The sequence below is a fragment of the Phyllostomus hastatus genome, unplaced genomic scaffold (assembly GCF_019186645.2).
Source record: "Phyllostomus hastatus isolate PE091 unplaced genomic scaffold, TTU_PhHast_1.1 phas_scaffold_317, whole genome shotgun sequence".
Taxonomy (NCBI): domain Eukaryota; kingdom Metazoa; phylum Chordata; class Mammalia; order Chiroptera; family Phyllostomidae; genus Phyllostomus; species Phyllostomus hastatus.
Genome location: NW_025334023.1, coordinates 5,557,974 through 5,576,184, shown reverse-complemented (window position 1 = coordinate 5,576,184; position 18,211 = coordinate 5,557,974). Strand labels below are relative to the sequence as shown.

At 39.8% G+C, this 18,211-nt stretch overlaps 1 protein-coding gene across 4 annotated transcripts in view; it reads left to right on the top strand.

Moving 5' to 3' along the window:
• Window positions 1-17,085, top strand: part of PAK1 (p21 (RAC1) activated kinase 1) — a 140,641-nt gene extending 123,556 nt beyond the window's left edge. For all 4 annotated transcript variants that reach the window (XM_045818173.1, XM_045818171.1, XM_045818172.1 and 1 more), the window contains exons 10-15: window positions 514-626; window positions 3,878-3,995; window positions 7,685-7,784; window positions 8,796-8,992; window positions 12,336-12,473; window positions 15,733-17,085. In XM_045818173.1, coding sequence (XP_045674129.1) covers window positions 514-626; window positions 3,878-3,995; window positions 7,685-7,784; window positions 8,796-8,992; window positions 12,336-12,473; window positions 15,733-15,819 — 753 coding nt within the window. In that variant the 3' untranslated portion in view covers window positions 15,820-17,085. The remainder of the gene's footprint in view (window positions 1-513; window positions 627-3,877; window positions 3,996-7,684; window positions 7,785-8,795; window positions 8,993-12,335; window positions 12,474-15,732) is intronic.
• The last annotated feature ends 1,126 nt before the right edge of the window (window positions 17,086-18,211 follow it).

The following is an 18,211-nucleotide window of genomic DNA, read 5'->3' as shown; positions in this document are numbered from 1 at the left end:
AACTGATTTGTCTTTTCATACCAAGTTCAAAAAGCCATCTCCCTCTTTATGAAGGCTCTGCCTACATTGCCAGATTTAAAGAGCCCTTGCCCTTTTTGTGTGTCTCTGTAGCACTTTGTATGGACTTCTGTTATAGCACACCACTTTCATATTGCGATTTTTAAAGTATTTTATAATATAAATATTTTATTTAATAGCAAGCTTGACCCTCAAGTTTTGGTGCACATCAGAATCTCCCCGAGGGTTTATTAAAATACACCATTTCTGATTCAGTAGGTCCGGGTAGGTCGTGAAAATTTTTATTTCCAAAAGTTTCCAGATGACGTTGGTACTGCTGGTCTAGAGACCTCGTATTGAGTACCAGTGGTCTATGTTAATAAATTGTGAACTCTTCAAGGGTAGGACCATATCTTATTCATCTCTCTCTGCTTAGCGTTCACGGTCTGGTACTTAGTAGGTGCTCGGTAAATGCTGAGTGACTCTAATTGCATATTCAATTCACTCTGATTTCAGGTGGCCATTAAGCAGATGAACCTTCAGCAGCAGCCGAAGAAAGAGCTGATTATTAATGAGATCCTGGTCATGAGGGAAAATAAGAACCCAAATATTGTGAACTACTTGGACAGGTATGGTCAGGTCCTGTCAGAGATGTAGGGCCTTTGGGACTGACAGGTGGTAGAGCTGTTAAAGAAGAAGGCAACCGCAACACTTGGAACTGCCTCCATTTAAAAATCTTTTATGATGCTTATAGCCCTATGCCCCCCACCCTACATACTGCCAAACACCTCTGATCGCTGCACAGTCTTTCTGGGTCAGGCGGAACACTCCCACCCTGTAGCTCCTCACAGCAGGTCGTTTGTTCTGCCTCCGGGAGGACCTTCAGCCCTTCTGCCTGCATCAGACACGTCGGCCTTTAAATCATTGTGCGTCCCAGATCTTTCTCATCATGTTCACCCTCCCGAATGACTTGTAGTTTGTCTGTATTCTGGTAAAATGCGACACTCAGTATTTTTATTTAAGATTTGACCATAATGGAGAGAGTGGGACTTCTCCTTTGTTCTAAACTCAGTGCAACCTAATGATTTCATTCACTATTTTGTTTGTTTCTTTTTTTAGGAGGCCTACTTCATTATTGACCACTAGTAGGGTTGTTGTCAATTAAAATCTCTGATCCTTTCCATTTTCATTTTTTTTTACATGAGCTTGCCTTAAACTGGTAATGTAGAACTTTTTAGTTTCCATCATTAAATCCCATTTTGACTTTTTTAGGCTGTTTTTCCAGCCCATCGGAATTCTGTTCTTCAACATAGTAACAGTGGTTGTAATTGGCATTTGTGTTATGCTTTACTTGTTAGGCAGGGTTTATTTTCTAAGAAACAGGTTATAGAAATTAATAACTAGTCCAAGGCCAGTATATCAGTAAGGAGCAAACGAGGGTTTTGGATCTGAATATCCCAGCATCCATGCCCTTTCCACCAGGTCATGTTCTTTTCTCCCATCTGTGAAAAAAGAAAATGAACTTCTTCCCTGGGTTTCAGAGAGCACAGGTGGACGTGATTTTGATCTAAGTCTTGGATTTTAATTCCTTCACTATTTATATTACATGACCAATTAGATTTCATTTCTGCCAGATTTCTTGTTCCACACTGAAAACAGTGGTAAGCCTCAGTGTCTCTACAGAGAAAAGGAGTTGGACTTTGGCCTTCCCAACCATGGCATCAGTCACTGTAGAGAATAAAGCCGCCTCCTTTCTGGGTGTGGTTGTCTATGATGTGGGTCATGACAGGCTCTGAAGAATCTTCTGAAAGTTATCACCTTCTCATCTCTTTTAAGAACTTATTATACAGCGAATATAGCTTTGAAAAACTACTGATGGCTATAAGTATACCAGATTTATTTCTATATGGGGCTCAGGATAAGGAAAAATGAAAACTGTCCAATAAATGTATGACCTGCCCCATAAAATAGTGAGCCCCTTTCTTTTCACTGGAGGTATCTCAGTAGTGACATGCATGACCATGTTGTTGAAGGAATTTCTCTTCTGGGAATGGGATTAGGAGATTTATAAATTTATTGATTATGCTTTTGCTGGTGTATCCAGAGGCTTAAACTGTGGGCTCAGGAGAAAATAAAGCTTAGTCTATGCCCTCAAGTATCTCGTACTCGGCTGTGGAAAGAAAAGTTCGTAGGAGCTTCTGTGGGAGGACAGAAGTGGGAGGCCTTAACCTGAGCATTCAGTGAGGGTATTGCAAATAAGAGTCTGATTTTCATGAGTTCCTGGAGGAGAACCTCACCCATATTTGTTCCTCTCCAAATAAGCCATATGCAGAGCCCTTATCTAAAGACAATGATTTTGAAGGTCCCGTGGCACAGTGTGCAGCTATGAAGTGTTCAACACAGCCTGACTCCGGACTTGCATTTCTGTAGATCTGTGCCAGATAGATGGGCTCTGCTTTGGAAGTGTCTGGAGATAGCCCCCTGGACCCTCATATTTATCCCCCCAATCAGTCCAAGGGACATGTCTTTTGGATGTGCTGGGAGAGAGGCCATAACTGTTTTATTGTTGTTGTTGTTGGGTGGGGGCAGAGTCAGGGAGGAAATAGATTCATGTCAGTAGGAGAGTTTGGAGGGCTTTTACCAGTCCTGAATTCTCTTTTGGTCCAAGTCCTCATAGTCTTCTGTCTCACAAGAGATTATTGAATAAAGACTTAATTTGTCATATTTGTTCTTTTTGGAAATTTAAAAAGTACAAGACTGCTAATTAGAAAGAATACCGAATTTTACGAAAGGAGGACTAGATTCATAGTCAAGAGAATGAGACACAAATCTTAGTGTTTGTATGAGACCATTTGTTTTTTTTCCAACAGTGTCCCTCGCTACCCAGCAGCAGTCCCACTCACAGGATGAAGATCAGAGACATACCACACTGCGCAAGCCAATCCAAATAGTTTCTTTGTCTGAAGCTAGCAGAAGAATCTGTAGGGTTCTGGACTATCCTTGTTTTTATTTGTCTTATTCTACAGCTAAAGATACTAACCAGACAGGCTAAGTGATCTTTTTATTACATAACAGGACCGAGTGATCTGATCTGTCAGTGAAACTGGGTTCTAACTGAGGTCACACTCAGAATGTCTTTAGGGATGCGGTGCTGACCGGCAGCCCTCGGCTTCCCAGAAGAGGCGATGGCTCTGCAGCCCGGCTGGCTTCACTCCATTCCTGGAATTGGAGATGCTCAAAATGGAGACCATTGTCAGCATAATGACTATGTTTATATAACACTATACAGCTTTTAAATAGCTTTTATAGCCATTATATCTTTTAATATTCACAGTTATCTTTTATTTTACCCATTGATTTATTCAGTAAATATTGGCATCTACTGGTGCTGGACTCTGGGGATCGAGTCTTGAACAAGACCCAGTACTTGGGCTCATGGTCTCAGATCTAACAGAACTCTCAAGGAGGTGGTGTGACTTTCCCTAATATTGATAACAAGGACTCCAAATCCTAGCTTTGTCAAATGGTTGGGTGCTCTCTGCTTTGGTGCTTCTGTGTGGGAATCATGTCTAATTTTAGGAGGGATTACTATGTGTTGTGATGAAATATAATTTTATATTTCATATCTCCAACCTAGTGGTTGTTAGTCCTGCCCTTTGGGACTTCACAGAATAGTTCACTTTGTTTTCTCTGGGTGAATCCTTAAGAGAGATCAAGTTAGTAATTCTGTCCCCTGGATTCTGCTTTTTTGCAGCAAACAGAAACCTAGACTCTTCTGGAGCTGATGAAAATGTGGTTCACTTTGTGCTTAGTCTTTGAAATCCATTGCTGTGGCTCATTATACTCTGTTGCTTCTTACCCTTTATCTGTACTCCTCCAGTTACCTCGTGGGAGATGAGCTGTGGGTTGTCATGGAATACTTGGCCGGAGGCTCTTTGACAGATGTGGTGACGGAAACCTGCATGGACGAAGGCCAGATCGCAGCTGTTTGCCGTGAGGTAAGGCCAGTGGCCAAACCAGCCTTGAGCGGGATGTGCCCTTCAGGTCCACGTCTGTCAAAGTTCTACACCTGAGGGGTCTCAGCCTGGGCACTGTGCGGATGCGAGAAATTAGATGGGAAATTAGACTCTCCCACCATTCTCTTATTATACCTGTTTTGAAATTTCTATCAGCATGATTTTTTTTTCTTTAAAGATAGCTTTATTCTGATTATAAAATTATGTGCCCATTGTAGAAAAATTAGAAAGTACCAAAATACAGTCACCCATAATTTCAGTCCTTAAAGATAACTGCCGTACATACTTTGTAATATTTTCCTTATCTTTTATATGGATATACATTTTAATCATATTTATTTTGTTTTCTTCATGTGCTATGAAAATTCCTATAAAGCAGAGTAAGAAGGTAGTGACAGAAGAATTACTATTTTAGACAGAGTCATCAGGGAAGGCTTTGCATAGATTTGAATAAAGGATCTGAATGATATGAAAAGTAAGCCAAGTTAAAATCTAGGGTAAAATATTTGCAGGCTAAAGAAACAGAAAGCAGAACTTGAATAGGCATTCTCCGTTTTCTTTATCGCTGTTAAATGTCTGAGGTCTATAGTATGCTGGCGGAAGAAGGGGAGGTCCTTTGAAAGGGCTTGGAGCCGCACTCAGAGGACAGCCACATTTTCACGAAAGCAAGAAGATGAAGAGAATATTCAGAGAAATTGAGGATATTGGGTGTTTTGCTGATAAGAGACTGGAACTTATCAATTGCCCAGAGAAGGGTTTGGGAATTGGGGAAAGAGAAAATAGGATATTATATTAGGTTCAGAGTTTTATGCAGATTAGTCTAGTAAGTATGATTGGGGTTTGATGATGCAATGCCTGGAAGCATACAGATAAATTTTTTTAAAAGATTTTATTTACTTATTTTTAGACAGAGAGGAAGGGAGGGAGAAAGAGAAGGAGAGGAACATCAACATGTGGTTGCCTCTCGTGCACCCCTCTCCAGGGACCCGGCCTGCAACCCAGGCATGTGCCCCGACTGGAAATTGAACCAGCGACCCTTTGGTTTGCAGGCTGGTGCTCAATCCACTGAGCCACACCAGCCGGGGCAGAGGAATTTATGCAGTTGTATATTTAATCAGTATTAGGAAACATAAAATCATGTGAAGTCAGCACTATCCTAGAAAATATGATCACCTTGGTATGGAACACCCAGCAATCTAGAACAGGCATAATAGGTTAATAGAATTAACACAGGGATTCTTAGGAGATCTGACTTCTTTTCTGTACCACCAAGGCAGTATTACTCAACTTTCTTTTCATATCTCTTCCCCTAACCCCAAAGAGCCTTTGAAGACATTTTTCTGTAATCACATTGTCCCCATGAAATTTTAATTCCATAGATATCCTATGTCGAACATCTATTTACATACTGTGGCCCTTTGGAAACCACAAACCATTGTAATATCTAAGCTGTTTTTCATTAACCCTAGGAGTCCTCTTTCACTGGTTAAAAATATATGCTTGTGTATTTGAGGATGTAAATTTGCCTCAAATTGTTTATTTTTGAAATGGAGATTCACACTGTATATAACTTAGGCGTGCCATATAGATCAAAAAGCACTTGGAAGAATTTTGAAATGTTACATAAATAGGTGGCATTATTGTTATCCTTGAGTTCTAATAGAGATCATCCCTCTTTTTAAACATAGCTTTGTTGATAGAACAGCTATGGTACATTTACACAATGGAGTACTGCTTGGCCATAGAAAAGGGAAATTTTACCCATTGCGACAGCATGCATGGACCTGGAGAACATTATGCTAAATGAAATAGCCAGTCAGAGAAAGACAAATACCATATGATTTCACTCATATATGGAATCTAATAAGCAAACTGAACTAACAAGCAAAATAGAGACAGACTCATAGGTTGAGAGCAGGCTGACAGCTCTGGCGGAGGGGACTTGGGTGGGTAGAGGATTTGAGCAAAAAAAAAAAAGGAGAAGGAACTCATGGACACACAACAGTGTCAGGAAAAAGGGGGGTGGGTGGATATGGAAGAGGGTATGAAGGGATAAATGGTGATAGAAATAAATAAAAAAAGAATAGCTTTATTGAGATATAATTCACACACTGTATAATTCACCCATATAATGTGCAGATGGTCTCTGACTTTGATGGATCCACTTAAAATGTTTGACTTTATAATAGTATGAAAGCAATATGCATTCAGTAGAGACCATACTTTGAATTTTGATTCATCCTATTAAAGTGTATAATTTTATTATTTTTGGTATATTGAGTTGTGCAATAACTATCATTATCATCTATTTTGTCAACCCCAAAAGAACCTCCATATCCATTAGCAGTCATTTTTCACTCACCCCACTCCCTGACCCTCTCAGCCTTATGTAACCTATTTTCTGTAATCTATTTTCTGTCTAGATTTGCTTGTTTTGGACATGTCATATAAATGCAGTCATACAGTATTTGCTTATTTGAGACTGGCTTCTTTCACTTAGCATAAGGGTGTGAAGGTTCATCTGTGTTATAGAATACAGCAGTATTTTATTCCTTTTATTAGCAAATTAGATTCCATTTATTTATCTGTCCATCAATTGATGGACATTTGGGTCATTACTACTTTTTGACTACTGTGAATAATGCTGTGAACGTTCATGTACAAGTTTTTGGTTGAATGTATATTTTAATTTCTCTTGGGTATATGCTAGAAGTAGAACTTCTAGGCTTAACATTTTGAGGAATGGCCAAACTGTTTTCCAGAGTGGCTGTACCATTTTATAATTCTGCAAGAAGCAGAAGTATTCTGCTTTCCCCTGGTACTCCCCTTCCTCCCCCCATACCCCGGTGACTGTCAGTTTGTTCTTTATTTCACTGTCTCTGGTTATATTTTGCTTGCTTATTTGTTTTGTTGATTAGGTTCCACTTATAGATGAGAACATATGGTATTTGTCTTTCACTGCCTGGCTTATTTCACGTAGCATAATGCTCTCCATTTCCATCCATGCTGTCAAGAAGGGTAGAAGCTCCTTCTTTCTTTCTCCTATATAATATTCCATTGTGTGAATGTACCACAGTTTTTTGATCCACTCATTTACTGATGGGCACTTAGGCTGCTTCCAGCACTTGGCTATTGTAAATTGTGCTGCTATGAACATTGGAGTGCATAGGTTCTTTTGAATTGGTGTTTCAGGGTTCTTAGGGTATAGTCCCAGCAGTCGAATTGCCAGGTCAAAAGGCAGTTCCATTTCTAGTGCTGTTGTTTTTTTTAAATCATTACAAAATCCTTCCCATTCTTCCTCTATAGTTATTTTGGAGCCTCAGGTTCTTTGCCAAGTATCTAATGCTCTGTAAAAAAAAAACTCCAAAATATGTTAGAGGAACTCATGTAGTGAAAGAAAACTATTATAATGTATGTTATAATAAGGTATAATAAATAAGGAATATTATAAGAAATTCATAAGGCAGCATGGAATATTAAAAGAATGCTTAGCCAGGAGACAGAAGACTAGAGTCTAGACCTGTCTATGCCACTGGTTTAGAGCAGGTCCCTTTTCTTGTTGGGGCCTCACTTTCTTTATTACAGAATTAGGAGGGCAGATTGGTTGATTTTCTGTAAGTCTTTGTATTATATGTCCTTTCTTTCTCCCTCCGTTCGCGCCACTTCCATAGTGCCTGCAGGCTTTGGAGTTTCTGCATTCCAACCAGGTCATTCACAGAGATATCAAGAGTGACAACATCCTGTTGGGAATGGATGGCTCTGTCAAGCTCAGTGAGTAGGAGTGATACCACTTCTCTTCCCTGTAGGACCCTGTCTTGTGGGATGTTATTCCTATAATAGTAGCTACAGAACTCACCAAATAATCTATTTATTCACTGTTTAGTTCCTGGGATATACAGGATCTTTATATTACTCAGCACTATATAGGGTGTCATTTTTTTCATTCATTTAGAAATTTAGCCAAAAAAATTTGCTGAATGCCCACTATGTGCTTCTGATGGGCACTGAGGACATTTTTGCCTGTCTTCAAGTAGTTCTCAGTCTTATGAATGAAACATGAAATATGTAATTACAAAAAGAGGTTTAATGTAATTTTTACCATTCTGTCATTCATTCAGCAAACTTTTATTTAATGTCTATGATATCCCAGGCCCTCTGGGAATAACAAGATGAGTAAGAAGACGTAGTCATTCCTGTCAAAGTCCTTGTAATTTAAATAAACATATATTTGCAATGTAATCTAAATGAACCACAGGCAGAAAATTGTTACGGACCAGCAGTCCAGACAGACAGGCTGTGTCACGGGTGGATGGACAGCTGATGGGAAGACTGTTAGCAGTCTCTGTTATGGGCACAGGGTGAGGAGCTGATAAAAGCAAGTGATTAGAATTTAAGTCTGGGACTCATGCCTAGAAAATAAAGCAAGGGCCTGGTTGCTGGATTTTGGGATATGAGAATGGTCTTCAAGAAGAATTGGGGCAAGTAACCAAGGCCAAAATGGGCAGCTTGGATTTCAATGCCTAGTCTTGCTGGCTCGAGGATAGGTAAGAGACCAAGGTGATGTTTGTTACATTCCTCCTATTTCTCTTCAACACTGAACAGGGAACAGGTTAGGAGCTAGACATGAAGGTGGCAATTATGTGACTCCAGCTTTGGGGGGACAGGAATTGTAGCAGGTGGGAGTGAGGCAGAGCTTGACACCTAGAGGTACAAGTATAATTAGTACTCATGGAAGAGTACCCCAAATATAAGTCCTTTCCTTCTTCTCTTTTCTTTTCCTAGCTGATTTTGGGTTCTGTGCCCAGATCACCCCAGAGCAGAGCAAACGGAGCACCATGGTGGGAACTCCGTACTGGATGGCCCCGGAGGTGGTGACACGGAAAGCCTACGGGCCCAAGGTTGACATCTGGTCCCTGGGCATCATGGCCATCGAAATGATTGAAGGAGAGCCGCCATACCTCAATGAAAACCCTCTGAGAGTGAGTGTTGCTAGTCCCATTTCAAGATGTTTGGGCTGTTTTCTGTAGTCCCAGGAAATGGGATTCAGGCTCTTCTCTATGGCTTTCAACCTGGATCTCTCTTTTTTGGATAAAATCAGACACTGTTGAATTTAAAGTATAAATGCTCAAAGAAAAGAGATACTACCAGTCACTCATCATTTACTGTAGCATTCAACGACTGAGTTCCTATCATGTGTAAGAAACTGTTCTAATGATAATAAAACAAATCAGTATATAATAACAGAAGGTAAGTGCTGTAAAAAAAGCAGAGTAAGGAGTACAAGAGAGTAATGAGGGAAAGAGGGAGAAGTGTGCTTTTATTTAGAGCAGAGAAGGAAGTCCTCTCTTACAAGTTATTTGGGCAGAAACCTGAAGAAATAAAGGAGGAAGCCATGAGGTTAATCTAACCTAAGAATTTCCCAGGAATCCAGTATACTGAACACTTGATTTGAGAACATGCTTGTTGTACACAGGGGGAACCAAGGAGGCCAGTGTCTCGGAAGTGGGTAAGCAGGGTGAAGAATGGTAGACAAGGTCACAGAACTAGCTGGGAGTCAGATCAGGTGAGACCCTCTGGCCATTGTGTAAACTTGGCTTTTATTGTGCAAGAGATTGGAAGGCAATGGAGGATTTTGAGCTGAGGCATAACATCATCGGATTTATGTTGTAAAAGATCATATTGGCTGCTTTTATGGAAAATAAACTGAAATACTATTGTGGTCGTTCAGGGAAAAGTGGCGGCTTGAACTGTATTTGTAGGAGTGGAAGTAAAGAGTGGTTGGACTCAGGAAATATCTTGCACATCTAGCGGGCAAGCTGAATTGGACATTAGAGAAAGAGGAATCAACAATGCTATAAGATTTTGGGCCTTGATTGCAAAAAAAATTGGGTTGCCATTTACTGAGATAGTTGAAGAGCAGGCAGTTGGTTTTGAATGGGTTAATTTGAAGTGTTTATTAGACATCCAAGTGGAGATATTGAGTAGTGTTGACATATGAGTTCAGAGTTCAAGGGTGAGAGGTCAGGAGTATAAATGTAAATTTATTAGTAGGCAGTATATAGGTGGCTTATTTAAAAATCAGAGCTAGATGGCAGATGAGATCACTCACCCAGGGAGTGAGTTTTGAGTACTGAGCCCAGGGGCGCTCTTGTGGTTGAGGCTGGAGAAACTAGCAACGGAGACCAAGGAGTTGCCTTCCTCGTAGGAGGACCGAGAAGTGCATGTTCTGGAAACCAAGAGAGCGAAGTGTTTCAGGGAAGATGTATCACATATGATTGATAGGTTGCATATGATAAGACAGAAGTAAGTGTTAGATTTCCCAACATCAAGATTACTGATGACCTTGATGATCAGTTATTTAGAGTGATGGGAATGAAAGCCTAATTAGAGTAAATTCACAGGAGTGGAAAAATAAGAAGTTGAGATGGCATGTATAAGCAATTTTTTAAAAGAGTTTTTCTATTAAAGGAACAGAGAAATTGAACAATATGTTAAAGTGGAGTTGAGGGCAGTCTTGTTTTTGTGTGGATGATATAGCAGTTTGTGCTCTGACTTAATGGAAAGGAGGAAAATGGTCGTCTACAAGAGAGAACTTGACATCTGTAGGGGTGCTGTTCTTAAGTAGATGAGATGAGTTGAATCAAGTACTGAGTTAAAGAGCATTGGATTAGTGTAAAGACAATTTATTTGTTGTAATAGGAGAGGGCACGCAAAGTGTGTGAATACAGATGCAAGTAGGGTGGTCATTTTGGTCATGGGTCATTGTGAAAGTCATTCTTTCATTTTTTCATTTATTCCCACCTCCCAACCAGTGCAGGAATTCTGTGTGTTGTCACTGATAGGTGGCCATCTAATCTTAGCTGGATACCTCTTATTGGAAAGTGCTTCAGTGTACCACATTGAAACTACCCAGCTTTGCCCTCTGAATCCACATACCACTCATCTTGCCCACCTCAGAATGACCTTGAAAATGACAATTAGTAGGGTGTGATAGAAATAAGACTGGGATACAAGTCAGAGGATATGAGCTCATATGAACAGTGCCATCCCAGGTCTATCTCTCTATGTTTCTGGACTTCATCTGTGAAATGGAGACGATAATGCTTGTGGTACCTATTGGGTTGGCCAAAAAGTCTGTTTAGTTTTTTCCATAAAATAAAAGACACATTTTCCATTTTTACCAATAACATAATTGATTTGGATATTTTGAGTATGTTGGCTATCTCCCACATGGTGTAATGTTGATTGTTCTCAATATCTCAATTTGATTGCTATCAACTCCAACGGGTGACCCGTGGAACATTGTCCAGTGAGAAATCTCCAGCATGAAACTTTGCAAACCACTTTTGACACATTCTATCAGTCACAGTACCTTCTCCATACACTGCACAAACCTTTTTTTGCATTTGAGTTGCATTTTTATCTTTCTTGAAATAATAAAGCAACATATGCCAAAAATGTTGCATATTTTCTTCCTTCTTCAATATTAAAAAGGCTATGCAAAAATTCACCAATTTTGATTTAAAAAATGCATGCTGATATGACAGCTGTCATAATGCAGTCTAACAAAATTGTTTCAAATGAAGTGAAAGACAACTAAGTGGTATCTTACGGAAAAAAACAAACTTCTTGGCCAACCCAATATTATCCAGAGTTATCATGGTCATTAAATAAGATAGAGCTTTGTAAGCACTTTGTGAATTGAAGTGTTGAGTGCTTGAAAAGGTTTAGTATCACTCTGTTGTTGTTGTTTTGTTTGGTTTGTTGTTTTATTTTTCCCAGGAGATGCTTCATGTTAGGGGACTAAAAGGATGACAGCGAAACAGGTCACTGCTTTATACAATATAGCCTTTTCATGTTCCTTTCCTGCTCAAAGAGATCAGTTCTTAGATTAGATGTCTGAGAAATTATTTCTGAAGGCACCAGTGATAATTTCCTCTAGCAAATTGGCAGATGTTTAACTCATCAGCCTAAGTGAATAATAAACCCTATAGATCTGTGATCAAGAATAATAAAGCTTTGGGTCTATAACACACTTCATACATTTACAAAGTGCTTTCTAATATACTATTTTATTTTTACAGACGTAGGATAAGCACTATTATCATCCCTATTTTACAGATGACGAAGTTGGAAGTTTACTGGCTTGCATGTGGTCACATGGCTTTTAAATGTTAAACCTGATCCTTAGGTTATATTCTTTCCAGTATACCAAAGCTGCCTCCTTGTGTCTAGAGGCGTAAAGCAGCTGACTGTATTTCTAGAGGGCACGTCTGGAAGCCTCTGTTGGAATCTAAGGTGATTCTCCATTTGTGTTGCCAGGCCTTGTACCTCATTGCCACCAATGGAACCCCGGAGCTTCAGAACCCAGAGAAGCTGTCAGCTATTTTCCGAGACTTTCTGAACCGCTGTCTTGAAATGGATGTGGAGAAGAGAGGTTCTGCTAAAGAGTTGCTACAGGTAATTATCCCTATGCAGGGAAGCACCTCATTCTTGAAATCACTAAACCAAGCCCTTTTTGCTTCATTTCTGTCTGTGAGGTACTGTGAGGTTATTATAGAACTAGGCTTCTCTCCTACCGCATTCCACACTCAACCTGTATTCCTAGGTTCCTAACCTTCTTCTTCCTGGGCCTTTGTTCATGTTCTTCCCTTAGGCTCTTCTTCAGCCTATTACAACTCTCCATTCTCCTAGGCTCTGCTCAGAAAAACTACTTTCTGAGCTCCTAGTGAACTTTGCCTGTATTTTTCTTGAGCACTTGTTTTGTTCTGCCTGATGCAGTCTGGCAGAGTTTGAGTCTTGGGGAGAAGAAGCTCTCTGACATGCAAATATTACAGTTATATTTTACTGAAAGATAAGCTCAAAAGATGCATTTTCAGTGAAGGATATCAGAGGACATAAGTTCAGGAGATAGTTAAGAGTGCAGCTTTTCAAGTCTTCCCAGTTTCGTTGTTAGAAACCCTCTCGGATGGCGGCAGTGATACTCTGGCAGGCTCGGGAAGCCTACAGTCACAGTTCTACCAAGTCTTTCATACTCCTGCCTGTTCAGTCCTTAATATGCAGCATCGTTATTTTGTATGGCTGCAAAAACTACCTTTAGCAGGCCACAGTATTTGGATTTAACATTTATGTTTCAGGTACAATTTTTTATTACTAGGGCATTTTACTATATTGCCTATGGTGATTTAAATAATAAGTATTGCAACTTTATGGCCGTGATTAATCTGTAGGCATGCACAGCCAGTCATTTTTGTGTTATGAGGACCAAGAGCAACGAAACAGGGCAGGGCAGGGCGGGACCGACCACACTGCCCTGCATTAAAGTTAGTTATGATCATCTCTGTTTTTCCTGCTGGATTATAACCTCCATTTCATTGATTTCCAGGTCTCCTCTTATACCTAGGACCTAACTCAGAAGAGGTATTCAAAAAAAGTTTTTGTTAAATTGACTGGAATTGCTTCAAGTATTTACCTTCATTGAAATGTTACCCTCTGGAACATGTTTCTCATGCTTTGTAACTGGGGTTACTGGTTGAAGAGCATTGATCTGTTAGATATGAGATCTTGGTTCTGCCAAGTGTAATCAAACAGTCTCTGGGATCCTTTGGGACTAAAAACCCCTTATAACAGTCAGTACAAATAGTATTCCTTTGCCTTTCATATGAGGTTTATTCTGGAAACCCTAGGCATTGGGAAATATGCAAATACTATGTTAAGCCTGTGATTGGTGAAGATATTAATTAGGTACCAAATTATAGTTATTGAAAGATTAGTGCCCCCTAGAGTTTTCTTCCTGATATAATAACTAATATAAATACATTATATTGTATCTTTACCATACTTTATAATAACTCTGAGGGTTATAGCTTCTATTATTCCCATTTTTACATTGTGAGAAAACTAAAGATTCAAATGTTTAATAATTTTTCTATGATTATATAGCCAGTAAGCAGTGAATCTGGGATTTTAGCCTATGTTTTTAGGCTCTTAAGTTTGTGTTCTTGGCCACTGTGCTTTTGCCTCAAACAGTGTTAAAAGTGTAAGAGACTTAGGGTTTATGTAGTTCACTTTATTCACTATATAGAGAAGGAAAGTGAAGCCTCCCAGCTTGGTGTTTGATCATGCTGTTTTCTCAACTCAGAGGGTTGTAGAAGCACATGATCTGAGGACATTGGCTCTTTAACTTGTTCCTGTACATTGGAAATATTCAAAACCATGACTTTCAGAATCTAAAATAATGAAAGCTTCACATCTATTTCTTCTGTGCAAACACATGTGTGGATAGAAGTACATAGGGTGTTACGTTGGAATTCGTATCTGCATGATTGAGCCTGATCTTTTATTCCTTTCATAATAATAGTCACTTCTTGTTCTCAGTACCTCTTTATCCCATCTCTGTCCAGAAGGCAGTTGAAGCAACTTCTAGCAGAGAATATGTATTTATGCCCATATGTGTGTGTCTATGCACATATTCAACATGATTTAAAAGGGACTTCTAAGGATGGCAAAAAATCAAATATGCAAATAATTTGAGTTAAATGGTTTTGTTTAAACCTCAGATTTGGTTCTTAGCTTCCCAGCAGTCAGGGCAGGAAAGGAAATGTAACAGTTTCTGCATTTCTTACCAAATGGAGGAAACATCCCCATCTTCAAGACACTAAGATTTTTCACTACTTAAATGTAAGAAAAATCATTTTTAGTGAAGAGGCTTTAATTTACATACAGAATTGTTTTTTATAACAGTTTTGCTGAAAATATTGATGTAGTTTTCATATGATGTTTTCTCCACAATGGTGTTCTTGGACAGTTGTGGGTGTGGCCCAAAGTACAGGCCAGTGAAAGTGATTTGGGAAAGGACCAAGCTAGCGACCAAGACCTCACTGAATTCATTAGCTTAACTGGACTCAAGGGTAGCACAACAAACTATGAGATCAGTGCTCCTGAAGTGCAGTCTTGTAATACACCATTGAGTCATGATAGTCACTACCTTCTCCCAGAAGTAATTATTATTCTAATTATCACTAGCTCAGCCTTAACCTAACATAATATGAACTCTGTTGTATCTGGCTTCTTTCACCCAACATGTTTGCGGGATTCATCTTATTGTCAGTGTATCAATTGTTTATTTTTTTATTTCTGTGTAATTTTCTGTAGTATTTTATGACTATACCATTATTCACTCTTCTATTCTCTTGGACATTTAGGTTCTTTTTAGTTATGACTATTGTAAGTAAAGCTGCTGTGAACATTCTTGTGTGTGTCTTTTGGTGGATACACAAAATTCTTTTTCTTGGAAATATACCTGTGAGTGAAATTGCGAGGTTGTAGGATGGATTGTGTTCAGTTGAAGGTAGGTGCTGCCAGTTTTCCTAAATGGTTTATCTTTTTTTTTTTTAACCCTCACCCGAGGACATGCTTATTGGTTTTAGAGAGAGGGAGAGAAACATTGATCAGTTGCCTCTCGCACATGTCCTGAATGGAACTGAGCCCACAATCTAGGCATGTGCCCTGATCAGGAATTAAACTCATGGCCCTTCTGTCCACAGATGACACTCAGCCAGCTGAGCCACACAGGCCAAATGTCCCTCAATTTGGGGATGATCTGAAGCTCTCCCAGTCATATCTTGTGCAAACAAAGATACTCTTAACATCTTGTAATGGTTGCTGAGGAAGAGTGGTAAATAGTAATGTATATTTTGCTTTTTTTTTTCTTTTCTAGCATCAGTTCCTGAAGATTGCCAAGCCTCTCTCCAGTCTCACTCCACTCATTGCTGCAGCAAAGGAGGCGACTAAGAACAATCACTAAAACCATGCTCACCCCAGCCTCATTGTGCCAAGCCTTCTGTGAAATTAATGCTCATTTCAGAAATTCCAGCCCCTGATGCTCTTTCCTCCTGCCTTGCTCCTCCCATTTCCTGGTCTAGTGCTCTCAAGACTTTGATCTTTGAAAATCATGTGCCCAGCATTGAAGACAACTGAAACTGACTGATCGGATCATGGCCCTCTGAATAAGGAATTTCCTCCCAATTTGTGGATGTGAAGGTGGTTTATGATCAGGGCTTATATGAATAAACTCTTGGACTCCTATTTCTACATAGCAAAATCTTCTCCACGCACCACCTCCCCAAAACCCCAGCCAATCAGTTTTTGGCTATATAAATTTTTGGCTTTATAACATCAATTTGTAATTGATTGAAGTTTCTTTAGTGCTTGATTTTCTGTGACTGAACTGCCCAAACACCTTATTGTACTTGAAAGTTGGAACAGCTTGAGGAATGACATGGTGGTTGAAAATCTATCAGGGATATGAAATGGCTCCGTTTCCTGGACCGTGACTATGGCACAGCTGATCCTGACATGGGAGAGAGAGCTACCATGTTTTTCTTTGTGTGTATTTCTAGCAGCTGTTTGGGAGGATCTTGACCCAGTAGTTTCCCCGTGCTATTTCTTGTGAAATGGTCTTGGCTATGTAGCAGCTTTTGACTCCCTGCATCCCTTAGGCTGCTGCCCCCATTCTGTCCTTGTTTAGAACTTTGAGAAGTTTCCTAGGGCATATCCTGGGTGAGAACATTGTGAGAAGTCAGGAAAACAAATTAGCTGCTTTTAGAACAAGCCTGGATATCAGCACCTGTCCAGCTATATCTATAGGATATTTTAATAACTCAGTCTCTTTTTCCTCTTGAGGTAAGGAGCTCAAAGATTAACTGAGATCTCCTGAGGGCCTGAATCTTTGGGTCAAAGGGAAGGATCTCCAAATCTGAGACTACATGTTAGTTTTGGATGGATCTGGTGGCTTGAGATGATACCTGCCAACTATGAGGGGACCCTGTTTTTACAATGCATGGCCAAGCTCTCTGCAAATGGAAATTCTTGCACTGGGTGTTTGGGATGTTTGCTACCTCCTGCTATCTTTGTGTTTTTTGGTCCTCCCACTGTGGTGGGGCCCCTGGCCAGCATTGTGGCTTGTCATGTCAGCCCCACTGGCGACCTTGTCATGCTCTGAGGTATCTCTGCCTCTGCAGCACAAGTTTTATTTCCTTCAATAAAAGGACATGAAAATACTCTACTTGGATTGTATGCCTTTCTTTCTTCCTTTCCTCTTTTCCTTTCTTTATTTCCTGGTTTTTCATTGTGAAATAACCTCAAACTTAACAAAACTTAAGAAAAAATTATAAAAAATATATTTTTCTTGAACCATTTGAGGTTAAGTGCAGATAAAATGCCTCTTTATGACTCTATCCTTCAATGTGTATTATTTTTAAACACTTTTTAGATATAAAGAGAAATGGGTAAAATGTTTCTATATTATAAGGTATTGGCTCACGCAGTTATGGAGACTGAGCAGGCCCATGACCTGTGTCTGAAAGTCAGAGACCCAGCAAAGCCGGTGGTGTAGTTTGGAAGCCTGACAGCCAGAGAGCCAGTGGTGTAGATTGCAGTTAAAGTTTGATGTCTGAGAATCAGGAGCACCAAGGGCAGAAGTTCAGTGTCGCAGCTCAATAGACAGAAAGCAACCTTCCTCTACCTTTTTGATCTTTTCAGGCTCCCAACTAATTGGCTGATGCTCATCCACATCAGGGAGGGCTATCTAGTGTACTCAGTCCACCAGTTCAAATGCCAGTCTCTTCTGGAAACACCCTACAAACACACCCAGAAATAATGTTTAACAAGAAACTGGGCACCCCATGGCCCAATCAAGGTGACACATAAATTTAACCATCACACTCCCCAGCCCCACCCTCAGGTGAACGAGGTAACTAAGTGAGCTGACAGATCTTCTAATGCTATGTGGTTATGGCTTTTAGGTCAAGGGATCAATGTATTAAGATTGGTATTCCCCAATAATGTTTTGTGGAAAAAACATACAAAGGCACAAGAGATCCTCCATGCAGTTACTGAAAGAACAAGTACAGTTGGATTGTTATGTGTGAGAGAGAAGGAATGTTAGATGATGGTGTGGAAGTGATGAGAATCCAAAGATTGTACCTCCTCACTTTGAGAATGCAATGGTAAACTGGTTAGTTGACGAGTCTTGAGGTTAGCCGGTTGCCCCTCTGCGATCTTATTAGAGTTGTCTGACTAGTTGGATGTTCCAACAGAAGGATTGGTGGACCTGTGAACTTTCCAACACTCAGTTAAAACATTATAGGGATGACTGTTTACTGCTGGGATGTCTAGACATTCAGATCATGGAATGT